We start from the raw sequence: 16536 nt of genomic DNA, 5'->3' as shown, positions 1-16536 counted from the left end.
AACAGTTAGTTCTTGCGTTTAGTGGGACAGTTGGATAGCCATACATGGATTTTTCTTCTTTTTCCTATTCCTCCCCTGCCCACCTCTCCCCGCCCCCCATCTTATGAGTATGTTTCCTAACTGATCATAAAAATCACCTGGCTGCTTGTAAAATCTTAGACTCACAGGCCCCCTTAAGAGGTTCTGATTCAGAAGGTCTAATTGTGTCCTCGCAGGTTTGGGGAACGCTACTTTACTGGCCCAGCAGTGTACTCTGTTCACAGTTCTCACTGAATGGTGTTGACTGCTTGGCTGAATGTGGGTACGGCCAACAGGAATGCTAGCAAGAACCCACTGTGTTTTTAACAAACAATTCATATTTAGCCATCTGTTGTGCACTGCAGTGACAGCACCATCCGTAGGCTGCTTCCAGGAGTGATGGCACTGGATTCCTCCATATTGTTTGTACACACACCGCCCCCCCTCCTCTGGGGAGAAAACATGCTTAAATCTAGGTATTAGACACGGCAGTGCAGAGGCAGTCACCCCTCAGGGTTACCAGCCCCTCAGATGACCTGAAGCCCATGTACACTCCTTGCTTCCATCCCACACAAATTGTCGAAGTATCGAATTCCTAGAAAAGCTACTTTACAAAATTCAAATTAATGTGTGCTCTGCAAACACGTTCAACCAACTCCTGAGCTTGTAATACAGCTCTAAAAGTAAATTATTTAATTGGATTTTGGGTAATATGTACATATGGTACAAATTCAAAGATACAAAAGGGATACAGTGGAAGTCAAGTCTCCTTTCTATTTATCTGTCACCTACTCAGTTTTTCTCCCTGGAGGCAATTACTATTACCTGATTCATATTTATCCTTCCAGGTAGTCTGTGCATATACAAACATCTATATTTTTTTTCAACAAATGGTAGCATCCTGTAGATATCCTACCACCTTCCTTTTCTTATTTAAAAATATTTCTTGGTGAGTATCCTAAACCAATGCATTTAGAACTGCCTCAATTTTAAAAACAATTCCATTATATTCTGCTTTAAAAATATAATTTGATTTCTTTGACCAATTGAGAGGTACTTAAGCTGTTTCCATTTTCTTGCTATCACAAACAATGCTTCAGAAAAAACCTTGTATATCATTTCACACGTGTCCCAGGATATATGTAAGATAAAGTCCTAGAAATAGATTGGATAAATGTATGTACATTGTGGATTTTGATAGATATTACCAAACTGTTTCCTTAGAGGCTGTAGTTGTTACACACAGGATAGCAGCATATAAGAGTGCTTCCTTGCCTATACAGGGTATGATAAAACTTTTAATCTTTGACACTTGATAGGTAGAAGATGGATTCTTATTATAATTTCAGTGTGCATTACTATTATTAGGTTGAACATCATTTCATATGTTTCAGAATCATGTACTTCCTTTCTGGGAACTGCTCATTTCCTGTATCCATTTTTTTCCTGTTGGACTGTAGGTTTTTTTCTTATTGATTTGTAGAAGCTCTTTGTTTTTTAAAGAACATTAGCCCTCATCTACAACATGAGTTGCAAATTGTGTTGAAAATTTTTTGCCATGCATATTTTTTTATTGATGTGTAGTTGACATACAATATTATATTAGGTTCAGGTATATAACATAGTGATTCAACATTTATATACCTTATGAAGTGATCATAATAAATCTAGCTATCATCTGTTAGCATACAAAGTTATTACATACTATTAGCTACATTCCCTATACTGTACATTGTATCCTCATATCTTATTTATTTTATAACTAGAAGTTTGTACCTTTTCATCCCCTTCCCCTATCTCACCCATCCCCCCCCCCAACCTGGCAACCATCAGATTGTCCTCTGTATTTATGAGTCTGTTTCTGTTTTGCTTTGTTTGCTCATTTTTTTAAGATTCCATATATAAGTGAAATCATATAGAATTTCTTTCTCTGTTTGACTTATTTCACTTAACTTTATACCATCTAGCTCTATCCATGTTGTCACAAATGGCAAGATCTCATTCCTTTTTATGGCTGAGTACTATTCCAGCATGAGGTATATCTGTATCTAGGGCTAGATCTGTATAGAGATATATCTCACATCTTCTGTAATCCATTGGTGGACACGTAGGTTGTTTATATATATCTTGGCTATTGTAAATAATGCTGCAGTGAACATGGGGGTTCAGATATCTTTTCAAGTTAGTGTTTTTATTTTTCTTTGGATGAATACCCAGAAATGAAATTGCTAGATCATATGGTTGCTCTGTTTTTAATTTTTTGAGGAAACTCCATACTGTTTTCCACAGTGGCTGCACCATTTTGCATTCCCACCAAAAGTGTAAGGGGGTTCCCCTTTCTCCACATCCTCACCAACACTTGTTATTTCTTATCTTTTTGATACTAACTATTCTAACAGATGTGAGTGGTAGCTCACTATGGTTTTGATTGGCATCTCTCTGCTGATGAGTGATGCTGCATGTGCCATGGATATTTTCTTTTTTTTTTTTTTTTTTAAATCTTTCTTTTTTTTTTTTTTAAGATTTTTTAAATTTATTTATTTGAGAGAGAGAATGAGAGAGAGAGAGCATGAGAGGGGGGAGGGTCCGAGGGAGAAGCAGACTCCCTGCCGAGCAGGGAGCCCGATGTGGGACTCGATCCCGGGACTCCAGGATCATGACCTGAGCCGAAGGCAGTCGCTTAACCAACTGAGCCACCCAGGCGTCCCAGTGCCATGGATATTTTCAAATGTTAATTTAGTTGAATTTATCAATCTCTTTTTAAAATAGCTTTAATTTTTGTCTCATATTTAAAAATCCTCTTTCTCATGTTTTTTGTAGTATCCAATGATTTAATTTTTAAAAACTAGATCTTTTATCATCTGAAATTTATTTCAGTAGAAAGTGTGAAGTTAGTAATCCAACTTTATTTTTTAAGTATGGCTATCCAACTGTCCCACTAAGAAAACCCATCATTTTCCCTTCTGATTTGAAATACTTCCATTATTATACACTCAAGAGCCTGTGTTTGGCTCTATTCCTGACCTTTAGAATGTGTAATCTGTTCTATTGATCCATCTATTTGTGCCCCAGTACCATGCAGTTTTCATTATCATAGCTTTATGATTTAGAATTCTTGGTAGGTTAGGTTGCCCCTGCATGACTTTTTTTTTTTAAGATTTTACTTATTTATTTGAGAGAGAGAGAGAGAGCACAAGTGGGGAGGGGAAGATGGAGAGGGAGAAAGAATCTGAAGCAGACTCGGGGCACAGAGCACAGAGCCTGAGGCGGGGCTCCATCCCACGACCGTGAGACCGTGACCTGAGCTCAAACCAAGAGTCGGATGCTTAACCGACTGAGCCACACAGGCACCCCTATGACTTTTTTTTTTATTTTATTATGTTATGTTAATCACCATACATTACATCATTAGTTTTTGCCCTATGACTTTTTCATGTCTGTAACTCCAACTTACGGGAACGCTATTAGTATTTTCCCATTAAGCATTAGGTCCTGGGCGCCTGGGTGGCTCAGTTGGTTAAGCGACTGCCTTCGGCTCAGGTCATGATCCTGGAGTCCCAGGATCGAGTCCCGCGTCGGGCTCCCTGCTCAGCGGGGAGTCTGCTTCTCCCTCTGACCCTCCCCCCTCTCATGCTCTCTCTCTCTATCTCATTCTCTCTCTCAAATAAATAAATAAAATATTAAAAAAAAAAAAAAAAAAAAGCATTAGGTCCTAATGGTTTTTTACTTCATAAAGACCCTTTTCAATTCCCATGTGAAATGATTCTTGCCCCACTGTGCATGGTTAGTTGTGTCAAACTTTTCAGTTGTGTCTTGCGAAAACTAAAGAATGAAAGGTCTCAAGCTACAAAGGCCTTCATAATATTGGGCAGACGTTGCCTCCTAGTGGCTTCCACTCATTAGCCTTCTGAAACAACAGAAGAGGGGAACGGTCTCATTTATGATTTCGGATTTCTGAGGAGACAGTGGGACTCCTTGAAATAGTTTCTCTCTGCTTTACAGCATTGGAGTTTAACAAATGTCCTTTGTCCTACCAATGGAGAGACAAGCAGGTTGAGAGTCTTTCAAAGGCCTGCTGGGCACAGAGCGCTGGGATTGTACTCTGTGGTACGTTTATGCTCCACTGGCAATCAGCGAATTGCTGCTGAGTCAGGGTTTCTAGATGCTTCCTTGCCCTCGTGCTCCTGAAAACTGCACATATAGAGCCATCTCTTTCCAATGCACTGTGGCACTTGTAGGGAGAATTCCACACCTATGACCCAAAGTGACTCCGTTTGGGTCACATTTCTTACTGTCTTTTGAATTTTACTCTTGGCTTAAGCCTTCTAACATAGTCAGATCAGTCATGTTACTGATGAGGCTAACATCCCTTCTTACCTAAGCACCAACAACCTGCTGTGGTTCCATCTGAGGTGTCATCACTTACCTCAATTTGGATATTCTTTGAATCTTAATCCTACTGCAAACTATACTTTGAGTATAGTATGTGGATTCAGGTGCAGTTACGACATTTTTGTTTTCGAAATTAAAAAAATTATAATCTGTGGAAGGGTGCTCCTCTTCAGATTTCGAATTCCAAATTTTTTTTTTTTAAAGATTTTTAAATTTATTTGACAGAGAGAGAGACAGCTAGAGAGGGAACACAAGCAGGGGGAGTGGGAGAGGGAGAAGCAGGCTCCTGGCTGAGCAAGGAGCCCGATGCGGGGCTCCATCCCAGGACCCTGGGATCACAACCGGAGCCGAAGGCAGACGCCTAATGACTGAGCCACCCAGGTGCCCCCAAATTCCAAAATTTTTAAAGTTTTCATTTGGCTAAAAAGCAGGGAGAGCTAATATGAGGACTTTTATGATATTCAAGTGAGATCAGACAGTGAAAAGACATGGAAGTAAACCATCGGTTTGTGAGCTTTTTTGCTTTGTTCCTGGTGCTGGAACATAAGATGGCAACCTGTCAACAATAAAACTCTAGGACATCTCATGTTACTTTCGTTCTCATGCCTGGTGCTTTTATTTCAGATTCAGTGAGGGTATTGTGCACATCTGTCAAGTCTGCACGACCTGTTCATACACTGAAAGCAGGATCTGATCGCATATTCTGACTTCAATACCATATAAACCTTTATTCTTTCAATGAGTGATAAGACATAGGATGCAGCTGACCATATATATGGAATTCTTTCCTTGACACCCTTCATAAAACTGAAAAGCAAACACTTACCCCTAAACCAGTATTTTTGGTATTTAACAACCTCATCGTGACAAAATGAAGCCAGCATGTTATATCCCTTCTCTGGAGCTGAAATTTCCTCACCTAGTCTTGCCACTCCCGCTCCCTACCCCCAGACTTCAGGGTAATAGGGCCTGGACACGTGATAAGTGATTGATAGACATTTGTTTAATGGGTGAATGAAATAAATTCAGTTCAGGCGCTAGTATGCTTACGGAAACAAAAATTTTACTGCTTGTTATTATGAATGTACATTCAAACCATCTCTTCAGTCATCAATTCAAATAAGATAAGCAATACATCCACCCCAGAATAATATTCTAGATATCAGTTGGGAATTACATTCTCAATCAAAGGACATGGTTTTTCATTAACTAACTGAAGCATAATTAGTTGTCACCGAACATGTGGCTCAAGGATTGTGGCGCGGCTAAAGATAGTACTTGCGGAGGACCTGGTCCCGTGGTAGGTTCTGAAATAACAACCAATAATGTTGGAGGAGTTTCCAGCCGCCTCTTTCACTCAGGACGCTAAATAGCGCATGCGCAAACAGACACCGTCTGGTCCCCGCCCCTACCCCCTTCTTTCCGCGGAACAGACTGGGTTGGACATGGTGGGGGCGGGCACTGTGACCTTTCTGCTTTTAAAAACCTTTCCATGATGCTTTTTTTTCCTTTTTCTTATTCTCCATAGTGTTCTCTAAGGCAGTGTACTGAGAAGTGCAATAGTCAACAGAAGTAGAAGTGACCTGAAGAAAATCTTTGATTCTGACACTTTTGTAGTACATTTGTTAGTAACAAACGCAAAGAAAAACGAAGACAAATAAGCAAATAAACATTTAAAAAACCCCTATCCTTCTGAGAATGGACAGGAAGGGTGTTGTACTGTTGTTCTCACTGACCGTTATCCCATGCACAGCTCCCGGGAACAGGGCCCAGGCACAAGCACTCATATTAGGAATTCTCTCATTAGTAAGGAGCCTGCCTCCTAACTCTGCCCAAAGCCTCTCCAAATGGAGGCTGAAAAAATGAGCAGTTGAGTAATTTATCTGTATAAATGCTCTAGGCCATGATATCAAGCAGATTTAAAGAGAATAGAAAAGAGGCACAAGACTACTTCAGTTCCCCGGCAAGTTCAGAGAGCTCCATCTTCAAATGCAGCAAGTCTCTATGTGTTTAAATGGTTTGGCTGTGACAAGCCGCTGCCAATTAGACACTACTACCAGTACTTTTATTTTAATATACAGGGGAGATTCAGAAATAGCAACTTTGGAAATTTTCTTTGGCAATTAGAACTCTGTTTTCTTGCTGGGATTAAGCTCGCCTTAAAAGGTACAGTCTTCTCTAGGGATCTTCTATTTCTTTAACTTTAGTGGCTTTTGTATGATGGCTGTGTCCAAAATCATCACTCACCTTAAGTTTTCTGCTCTTCCTGATCTTCTAATTAGATAATTAGCATCCTTTGTATTATTGATGGTTTAACATCATCTTAATCCAGAAGTGCCCTCGGAGGCAAAAGTTGATAAAGAAAATAATGTATTCTTAGAGACTCACTAACCACAAAATTAGTCTGTTTTCTGAATTTAAAAAAAGGTTTGGTTTATTTCACAGAGCATTCTGGAAGGCATATATTTGACAAAGTTGACAAAGGTAGAAGTGATTTGACAAAGTAGTCTTAGTGGACCAGGACCATTTTATAGAATCTGGCTTGCTAACTCAGTGGTTGCCAAGAGGGGAAAATTAGTTATTTGTTGTTAATAAAAGATGTTCATTCATGACAGGATTGAAATATGATGAGTTATTTTAGCATGTGACCTTATATTTAAAGTTATTTCTCTTTTGTATTTAGATCATTCTCTGGAATTAAAGGACTCCAGCTGAAAGTTAACCTCCAACCCAATGAGAATTACTTTTTCTACGTGAGAGCCATCAACGCCTTTGGGGCGAGTGAGCAGAGTGAAGCTGCTCTCATTTCCACCAGAGGTACTTTCTCCTTCACACGCACTACTACTTCCAAGCCTTTCCATTCCTTCCATCTAGAAGGCCACTCTAGAAGGCCACTTCTTAAAGCCTCAACCTCTTGGCAGTGCTAGGTTTTTGGCATGAGGATCCAAGATGGGTCAAAGACCAAGATGTTTCTTTTTCTGGTTTAAGAGGTTCTCAACCTTGGCTACCCATTAGCAATTAGACAGGGTACTTAAAAAATACTGGTGCCCAGCCCCCACTCCTGGAGACCCTGATCTAATTCATCTGGAGATGGTTTTTGACATGTGTTTTTAATCTCCCCAGATGATTCTTGTTTGGCTCACAATGAGCTATAATTAGTGGGTATGTTTTGAGTGTATGTTAGGGACAGTGGGATGGGGATATTCTTCTTTTATTACACTGTAAACTCCATGAACAAGCTTCCAGTATTATTCTTCTGTTTATTTTTGGTGCTTAGCACATGGTTTGTGCCAATTAATGTTTGTTGAATAAATGAATGAATAACTTAAGGAAGTGATAAAGCTGTTCAGTGACATTTTGGAGAAAATTGCCAAATGATGCCAATAAAAAAAGTGCTTGGCTGTTCTCAATTATTGTGAAAAGAAGTGAGAAATGGCAAGGCGATCATTTTCTTATCTTATCCTAGACCCAAAGATGGCAGAAGATTGAGGGTGGTACATCAAGTGATTTGCTTAACCAGCCAAAACTTGTGCACAGGCCTTGTTTGTGATGTTGCTGAGAGAAGACATGAGAGCTGCCTTCCCAGAAATATTCCCCCTGGTCCCAATATGGTGCCCGCACCTTCCACTGTTAGAACCACTCCTTTAGCTTACACCAGATTCAGGTTCAGTAGGTCTGGGGCGGGGCTGGCGATTCTGCATTTCTAGGCTAGTTTCCGGGGGATGTAGATGCTGCGGGTCCAAGGAGCGTACTTTGCAGAGCAGAGGGAGGGAGCTCTCGTGCAGGAGGTGACCTGCAGCCCCGGCCCGAGGTAAGCAGCCGCTGACACTCACGCGCGCCTTAGCATGGATGAGATTTGCAGCCTGCGGATCTGAAAACACTTGAGAGGGGCAGTTCGATGTCAGGGGAGAGGAAGAGTAAGGTCTGAAATGTGGTGCTTGACCCAGGGACAGCACTTACCATTGTGGTAATGTTATAATCCTATTTTCTTCACTGCGACAGGCACCCGATTTCTTCTGTTGAGAGACACAGCTCATCCTGCTCTGCAGATTTCCGCAAATGGGACAGTGATCAGCTTCACTGAGAGGAGACGGTTGACAGAGTAAGTAGGGGGAGGCCCCTCGTGCCTCAGCAGTAGAGTTTTCTGACATGTGTCCTTCTGGTGTGGCCTCCCCTGAGCATATCCTTGGTTTAATGGCCATGCCTGGGAGTATGGCATCGAATATCAACATGAGCACACCCATTCGGTTCCATTGCGGTTCAGCACGAGGGAAAAAGTGACAGTAGTTCCTAAGTCGGAGCAAAGTGTCCGTATTTGTATTGCAAACACAGGCACAGACGGTTGTGTTTAAAACATCGGCTGTTTTCAGGTGCCATCTCTACTTTAATGAAAAAGGAGTCCAGGCTAATTCTTCTTTTATTTTCAATAGCAAACCAGGTTTTGTGTCCAACCACTCGAGAAGAAACAGAGGAGAATGACATTCTGTTGAGTTTCTGGTTCTGGCCACACGTAGGACTTTCAGATTTTCAGACTTTCTTGTCCCTCCCCACCCGGTAGCTCCCACAGAAAAGAGCATTAAAGAGCTGAAAGCTGAGGGCACTGTGGGGAGACGGCTCTGCAATTTGCCAGCTATCTCTCCTGGTCATTTTGAGCATCAGAACAGTCACGTGGGAGAAAGTCGGTGAAAGGCTTTGGAAAGTGTAAAAAAAGTGATTTCAAAAAATCAGAAAAGAAAAGAAATAGACTGGAAGTTGGTAAGAGTTCATAGATAGTAACTGATGATAACTGTAATGTATCTCATAGAATTTTATTTATTAGTAATCCGAAAATTAGCTCATAAATATCAGGCAGCCAGGCCGTGCTCAGGGAGCGAGGGGCTGTCAGTATCCACCTCTTTGGAAGGAGGTTACTGGGTAAAGACATGAGAAAGTGAAATACATTCCTTTGCATTAATCATTTTCTCATGTGTTAAAAAGGAGAGGGTGCTGACTGAGTATTAACACTGCTTAAATTAAAAACGCTTCCTTGCTGTCTCAGCCTTTCAAAGCAGAGGGGAGCAATACATGCAAACAAGGTCACCCATCCGCAGTCCAGAGTGCTTGGGTTCATTTCCCAGTGCCTGTTCTAAAAATAGCTAAGGCGAGACAAAAGGAGACCTTTCACCAACCTCTCAGGTACCCTGCTACAATCCGAGGAGGCCAGAGTCCCCAAGACTGTTGACCACAGCTTCTACCAAGCACACTCATCACACCTGGTCAGTTCTACGCTCTGCTCTGGCCTCCCCAGCTGTCTTGGCGCTCAAGAGCTGCCCCTCATCCGGTCTCTGTGCCCAGTAAGGTCAGCAAACACGGGAGGGAACTCACTGTTAAAGAAGATGTTGGAGACTCCTCCTCCCCCCCCCCCCCCCATCTTCAGGTTTTGGAAAAAAAACTTTGCAGGTTATGCTCTCTTGGAACCCCGCCTGCCTTCCTCATATTTCCTCACTCTCCTTGAAAGCAGAGATGGTGCCCTTTCTTTTTCTCCCGCAATTATTCTGGTTATTTCCTGGTTCTTAGCTCCCTCCAGAGATGCAGTGCACTAGACATGCATGTCGTACGTGGCAGTGGTAATACGCCAAATGCAGCTTGAGAGTTTGTGGAGTTCTGGGGTGGTCAGGTCAAAGTTGGGGGCACAATGAACAACAGATGTCTTTAGTCAAATTCCAGCAGTTTCCCAGGATAGAGTCCTGCCTAAACTGTGCACGACCTTGTGCATGTCGGTGTTTACGAGAGCAAAGCTGGTGATTCCTGTGCTAGGCTTAACTGCATCCACTTCGTCCACAGCATCCCGTCAGTGCTGGGCGAGGAGCTGCCTGCGTGCGGCCAGCACTACTGGGAAGCCACGGTCACGGACTGCCCGGCTTACCGACTTGGCGTCTGTTCCCGCTCGGCGGTGCAGGCTGGTGCCCTGGGACAAGGGGAGACTTCGTGGTACATGCACTGTTCTGGGCCGCAGAGGTACGTTGGAGCCCTGCCCTCCCTTCTTGGTCAAAGGGTCACGAGTTGCTGCATAGGCAGAGGTCTCTGAGGCACCTAACAAAATAGAATGCCACTTCCCTGCCCAGGTCTGAGCCAATAAAGAAAGAAAACAGAAGTGTCAACAATAGGAAGATTAACTATTACTCCAGTTACTGAGGAAGCCAGTTTTAGTGAGTGTGGTTCATATCTGAGGGAAAAAAGGTTTCTTTTCTTTCTTTCTTTCTTTTTTTTTTTAAGATTTATTTCTTTATTTGAGAGAGTGAGCATGTGCATGCGTGTGCACCCTCAAGCTGTGGCAGAGGGAGAGGGAGAGAGAGAATCCCGAGCAGACTCCAAACTGAGTGTGGAGCCTGACGCGGGGCTCGATCCCATGACCCTGAGATCATGACCTGAGCCCAAACCAGGAGTCGAAAGCTTAATTGACTGAGCCACCCAGGCACCTTGGGAAAGGAGGTTTCTTATATTGAACCCTATTAATAGACTTGTACCCACCCAGACCCTAGGCCAGGCCAGCTTCGGCACCCTGCAGGGCAGAGTTGGTCCCTGGAGAACAAAGAAGGATAGGTGCTTCAGCGGGAAGCTCATACTCCAGAGATAGGGAAAAGGAAGGAAACTCCAGGCCACGCATGGGCAAGTTTTCCTTCTAAACTCACCTTGGGATGGGGAGGGGACAAGGGTAATACTAAAGAGCTCCCTCCACAGAGGAGTCAACAAGAGTGAGAAAACAAGTGGGTCCCCAATACCTTCCCCTCATTGGTTTATATCAGGAAATGGTAAAATCTAGCCCACAGACCAAATATGACCACTGCCTGTTTTGTAAGATTGTATTAATAGTTTTATTGGAATGCAGTCATCTCGTTTGTTTACATATTTTCTGTGGCTGTTTTTGCATTACCACGGTGGAGTTGACTAGTTGTAACAGAGACCAAATTTGGACCCCCAAAGCCTAAAATATTTACTATCTGCCCCTTTACAGAAAAAGGTTGCTAACTGTTTAGTTGGTTAATGTGAAGAAACCATAACCTATGTTAGTCTGAGAGAGCTAAGGCAAGCATGGGATGATCTGAATATGCTCACAGGGTGGGCTTTCTTAGAAACCTGACTTTAGTCCTGGCCCCATCCTTGACTAGCCTCCTACGGGCTATTCACTGGAAGTTCAGTGAACCCTTAGAGCATGCCTGAAAGACCTCATCTATCTTGTCAGGGCACAGTGACACCTGGCTGCTACATTTTTGGGTTGTGGGGATCACATAAAGACAGGTACAGGGAAGAGTCTTGAAATTGTAAAGTATCATAAAATATGAGGCATTATTCAAATGTAATGTTTTAAAAAGGAAGACTTCGATGCTCACAAGTTCCCAGAAAAGGGCCCACAGATTGGGATTTTGCATATCTCTGGCTGCACATTTCTCCCTGCATCCTACTTGACACAGTTTAATTTTCTGACATGGTTCATAAGGACACTATCTCCCAGAGCTATTTAAAGTCACATTTCATCAAGTCAGAGCAATTATGATAATTGATGTTCATTGCTGTGCAATGCTTAAGGACCTAGCCCCTACCCAGAGTAGAAAATCTCTCAACCCCAGAATTTATAATGAATAGATTTAGAATTAGAACTAGAACTAGATACAGATTTCATAAAAATTTTCCTAGACCTTTAAAACCCCCAAACCAAAGACTAGCCTCTGGTAACAAATTCCTGGACTCTAGAAAACAGAATTATATCTTGTCAACAGGTTCAACAAGCTTGGTCTTTCAGGCCCAGACTAGGCCCCGTGGATTCGGGGAGGAAGAGTGTGCCTATTGGTGTGCTCCCAGCACAGAGACGTCAGGCCTCAAGTGCCTTCACTTCATGTTTCAAATAGAGCACCCCTGGCTTTAGGCACTGTAAGAACCCCTGTGGCAGACCCCCCCTCTGTGTTTCACTTTTCTGGCTTCATGATTTTAAACCAAACTGTATTACTCTTGACTCTATCTGCATAGAATCCAAGCTTTAAGATGTCACAATTGGAAAGGAGAAATGGAGAGTCTGAGGAATCGATTGGACTTCTTCCTGTCCACTCCTAAACTTTCTCCCCTTGTTCAGAGCCTCCTCACCTCCTCTACCAGGTCCACCCCAGCCACCATGCCTGTATCCTCCAGGGGGAGGTCTGCACCCAACCCATGCTATCCTGTGTGGCACAACTGGCAGATTTTTCTAGAACATCATTTTCATCACGTCCCTTGCTTTTTTGCTCAAAAATCTACAAACATCAACAGTGATATCAACATTCAGGTGGGACCATGGTAAAGAGAGGAATCCAGGACTAATGTGACCAGGAAGAGGGATGAAGAGCTCTGGGGGGAGTAGCCACCAGAGCTAAAAGGGGTCTGGACTCAGTCTGGGCCAGTAGTGACATTCACGGGGGTTGGCCCACCTCGGCCTGGGGACTCCAGGACAGCAGTTCCAGGGTCACACAGGTGTCTAGAGTCAGGCTTTTGAATGATCTTTGAAAAGACACCAGCAGTCCCAGGAAGGGGCAGGCAAAAGCTGGGCAGGGAGTCTGGCCCCAGGCAGACAGGCTTGGTTTCAGGCCAGAGTGCAGATTGGAGAAGAAACTAATGTGCTGGATAGGAAATGGAGGCAGACGTAGGACAGGGCAGATTCCAGGCCCTGCAGACCTGGTGGAGCCGAGGCTTCGAGGAATGTCTCTCCCTCCTCGGCCTCCATGGTGGGGATCGGCTCAGGGACTGATTGGGGCTGGGCCTGTGAGCACCAGGGGCCTTCTAAGCAGGGCTGGGGAAATGGCTCGTTTGGGCATTCTGAACCTTCCAGACCAGTGCTGTGCAATCAGACATTCTGTGAAGATAGAAAAATGGTGTCACAGGGGCACCTGGGTGGCTCAGTCGGTTAAGTGGCTGCCCTCGGCTCAGGTCATGATCCCAGGGTCCTGGGATCGAGCCCCACATCGGGCTCCCTGCTCAGTGGGAAGTCTGCTTCTCCCTCTGCCGTTGCTGCTCCCCTTGCTTGTGCTCTCTCGCTTGCACTCTCTGTCTCTCAAATAAATAAATAAAATCTTAAAAAAAAATGGTGTTACAGATGGCTATTGAACACTTGAAATGTGGCTAGTAGGACGGAAGAACTGGACACTGAATTTAATTTAATTTTAATTAATTTGAATGTCAGTGGCCACATGTGGCCAGTCAGCAATTGTGATGGACAGGGCAGGTCTAGATCCTGGCCCCTGACTTACCTATTCATGTCATGTCCTCCATGTCCTCTCCGAACCCATCAGGCAGATGGTGACGTTCTCCATGACCTAGGGCCTTACTCATTTGGCCACCTCGTCATTTCTCCCACTGCCCCTGCTGGCTGGATCTCTCCCTCCTTCTTTCCCACCTGTCCAGTTCAGACCTGTTCCTTTTGGCTGAGTATGAGCCCCTCTGCTCCCAAAGCCTTCCATAAGCGCCCCGTCTACACTGCTGCTCCCCGAGGCGGCCGCCTTTGTGTTCTGGGCCTTCAGACCCCTCATTAGCATGACACCGGAAAGGGCCTTTGTCATTGTGCGAGCCTTGCTTACTTTCCCATCCCCGTGAACCTCTGCCCTGTCCCAGCACAGCTGCCAACTTGCCATTCCCTAAACACACCTGCACTCGAGCTTCTGGGCCTTGAAGACATCATAGGGGCCTTCAAGGTCCTCGGCTCTCTCAGCCACACCAGAGTCACTCACTTGCTCAGAGTCTAAAGGCCCCATCAGCCCCAGTGCTGCTGAGCTTTCACCCTTCAGACTCACCATCCTCACAGACCTTTCCCTCATCTCCTCTCTCTCATTTCTCCCCTTCCCCGCTCTCAGGGCTCCAGCCTCTGTTTCTCAGACTGCCAGGAAAAAACACTAAACTTACATTACTTTTTGCACAGAGCAATTTAGGTTCTTCTGTTCCAGCAATTTCCCCTTCCCAGCCCGGTCTCAAAACATTAATTCCACAACCACACAGGTCCATTAAATGTGTTTATGAACACTTTTCCAGTCTGTGCCCTGAGATGGAGCCTCAGCCCGAGTCCACGTTTAAATGATCAACAATATTTTCCTCTCTGGTCAGGAGGGCCTGGGCTCCCCAAGGGCAAGGACAGTGCTCTGTGGTCCTTCATATCCCCCCCCGAGGGCCTAGCAAAGTCCTGGACTCACAGATACGCCCAATGAATACTTGCTGAGTTCAATTTATTTGAATTGAAAAGAGAAATGACAGGCAACCCCCCTGAGTTGCAAGGCTGCAGAAAACATTCAGAAGATGAAAAGGAAAGTCGGTTCAGGGTAGGGGGAGCCTCTACGAAGAATAAAGTTGGGCAAAAATAATGAAATTTTTTTCTTGAACTTCATAAAGGCCCTTATGTAAGTTACTAATAAATTTTTAAGCTGTAAAATTCATACATTTTATGGAAGGCAAGGCTGCAGTACTTTTTAAGATACATGGCAGCCTCAGAGGAGTTTTATTCAAAAGAATGACACACCATGAATGCGGTAGTTAAAACATGTGGGCAGCTGGGAAAGAATTAGAATGTTGAGAAAAATCACAAGGGAGGCAAATGCTGGTTATTCTGGGACCGCCTCCTAATGTAGAAGGAGCAAAATTATTAAAAATGCTTGTCTGTTGGGATGAGCTATGCATTTTAGCATCTAGGAGGGATCTGGCTAAAGGATTTGGGACTTTTATGGCAGCTCATTATTGTAAAGTGAAATTAATCACTGAAAAATTGGTTATCTCCAAGTGATTTTCTTCACCGTGGCCTTTCAAGATTTCCAGTGTTTAATTCCCCATTCTACTTCATTTCAGATACACATTCTTCTACAGTGGCATAGTGAGCGACGTCCATGTGACTGAGCGTCCCGCCAGGGTGGGCATTCTGCTGGACTACAACAACCAGAGGCTTCTCTTCATTAATGCTGAAAGTGGACAGTTGCTCTTCATCATCAGGCACAGGTTCACTGAGGGCGTTCACCCTGCCTTTGCCCTGGAGAAACCTGGAAAATGTACTTTGCACCTGGGGATTGAGCCCCCAGATTCTGCAAGGCACAAGTGATCATTGGCTTTCAGAGTTTGCCAGAGCAATCATTCACATTTCGGGGGTCTGTTGTTCTTTCCCTCGGGTGCTATGTATTATTCAAAACGTCTCGCACACATTCACACTAATGGTAGCTGCATGCACAGCGCTCAGCACGTGAGCAAAACCACCAAGGAAACCTTGACTTTCTAGGTAGCGTGTGAGTAAAGGGGATGGAAAACAGCCTCCGCCCTTTGCCTTCTATATGTGTGAGTGCTTCCCTAAATTGAAAGGATTTATACCTGACTTGGGAACCAAAGCAGAGAAGTGGTATTCCACCTGTTGTAGTGGCAAAAGACATCCTCGGATGGACAGGTCTGAGCGAGGGGAAAGCTGTGTTAGTCCTACATCTCTGACAAGAATCATGGGCTTTTTCCCTACAAGAGAGGTCACCTCACTCCACTAAAGGATGATGTTTTCTAATCACTAGAGAAGGTATTTTAACTGTTCTAAGTTGACAACAAACTCTTTTGTAATAAGAAAAATCTTATTAATATGTACTGTAGAACATGAGTCTCTTTTCCCTGAAATTTAAATGTAGACAAGTGCTAGGTATTAGAAATTTCCATTTTGTTAAATAAATGCTTAGAGTCTATAAAACAAAACATGTTATATGAACTTATTATATATAACTTATGAGCCTGGCGTCTCTGGACGGGGGCACACTGCAGAGTAAATGACCATTATACTTGAGTGGCTTGCGCTCCGACTAATTTTCACATAAGATTTTTATATGTATCTTTTAAAAATCCAAACATTTTATCCCATAGTTACAGTCAACTATAGGAAGCTAGGAATCTCTCTTTGCCAAAGTGAAATGGTTGGTCATTTTTAGATACTATATTGAAATCTCTCGAAATCTTCCTAAAATATGTGTGCAAAGTTGATAAATCTAGAAGGCATTTTGAGATGATTGCTCTTGTTTTCTAGAATATAAATACTTGGATCTTATTTATAGATTTTTTAGCATTATTAATTCATTTATTTCTTTTCATGAATCAAGAAATAATATCCTACTTTGGAGG

General features: G+C 43.4%; 1 protein-coding gene across 1 annotated transcript in view; it reads left to right on the top strand.

Annotated features, from left to right (window-relative positions):
- Window positions 1–16105, top strand: part of CMYA5 (cardiomyopathy associated 5) — an 88154-nt gene extending 72049 nt beyond the window's left edge. Inside the window, exons 10-13 of the mRNA XM_032404118.1 lie at window positions 7094–7227; window positions 8413–8512; window positions 10234–10407; window positions 15244–16105. Coding sequence (XP_032260009.1) covers window positions 7094–7227; window positions 8413–8512; window positions 10234–10407; window positions 15244–15490 — 655 coding nt within the window. The 3' untranslated portion in view covers window positions 15491–16105. The remainder of the gene's footprint in view (window positions 1–7093; window positions 7228–8412; window positions 8513–10233; window positions 10408–15243) is intronic.
- The last annotated feature ends 431 nt before the right edge of the window (window positions 16106–16536 follow it).

The sequence above is a fragment of the Phoca vitulina genome, unplaced genomic scaffold (genome assembly GCF_004348235.1).
Source record: "Phoca vitulina isolate PV1807 unplaced genomic scaffold, GSC_HSeal_1.0 scaffold6, whole genome shotgun sequence".
Taxonomy (NCBI): Eukaryota; Metazoa; Chordata; class Mammalia; order Carnivora; family Phocidae; genus Phoca; species Phoca vitulina.
Note: the sequence above shows the minus strand (reverse complement) of the source record. Positions and strands in the feature narration are given on the sequence as shown.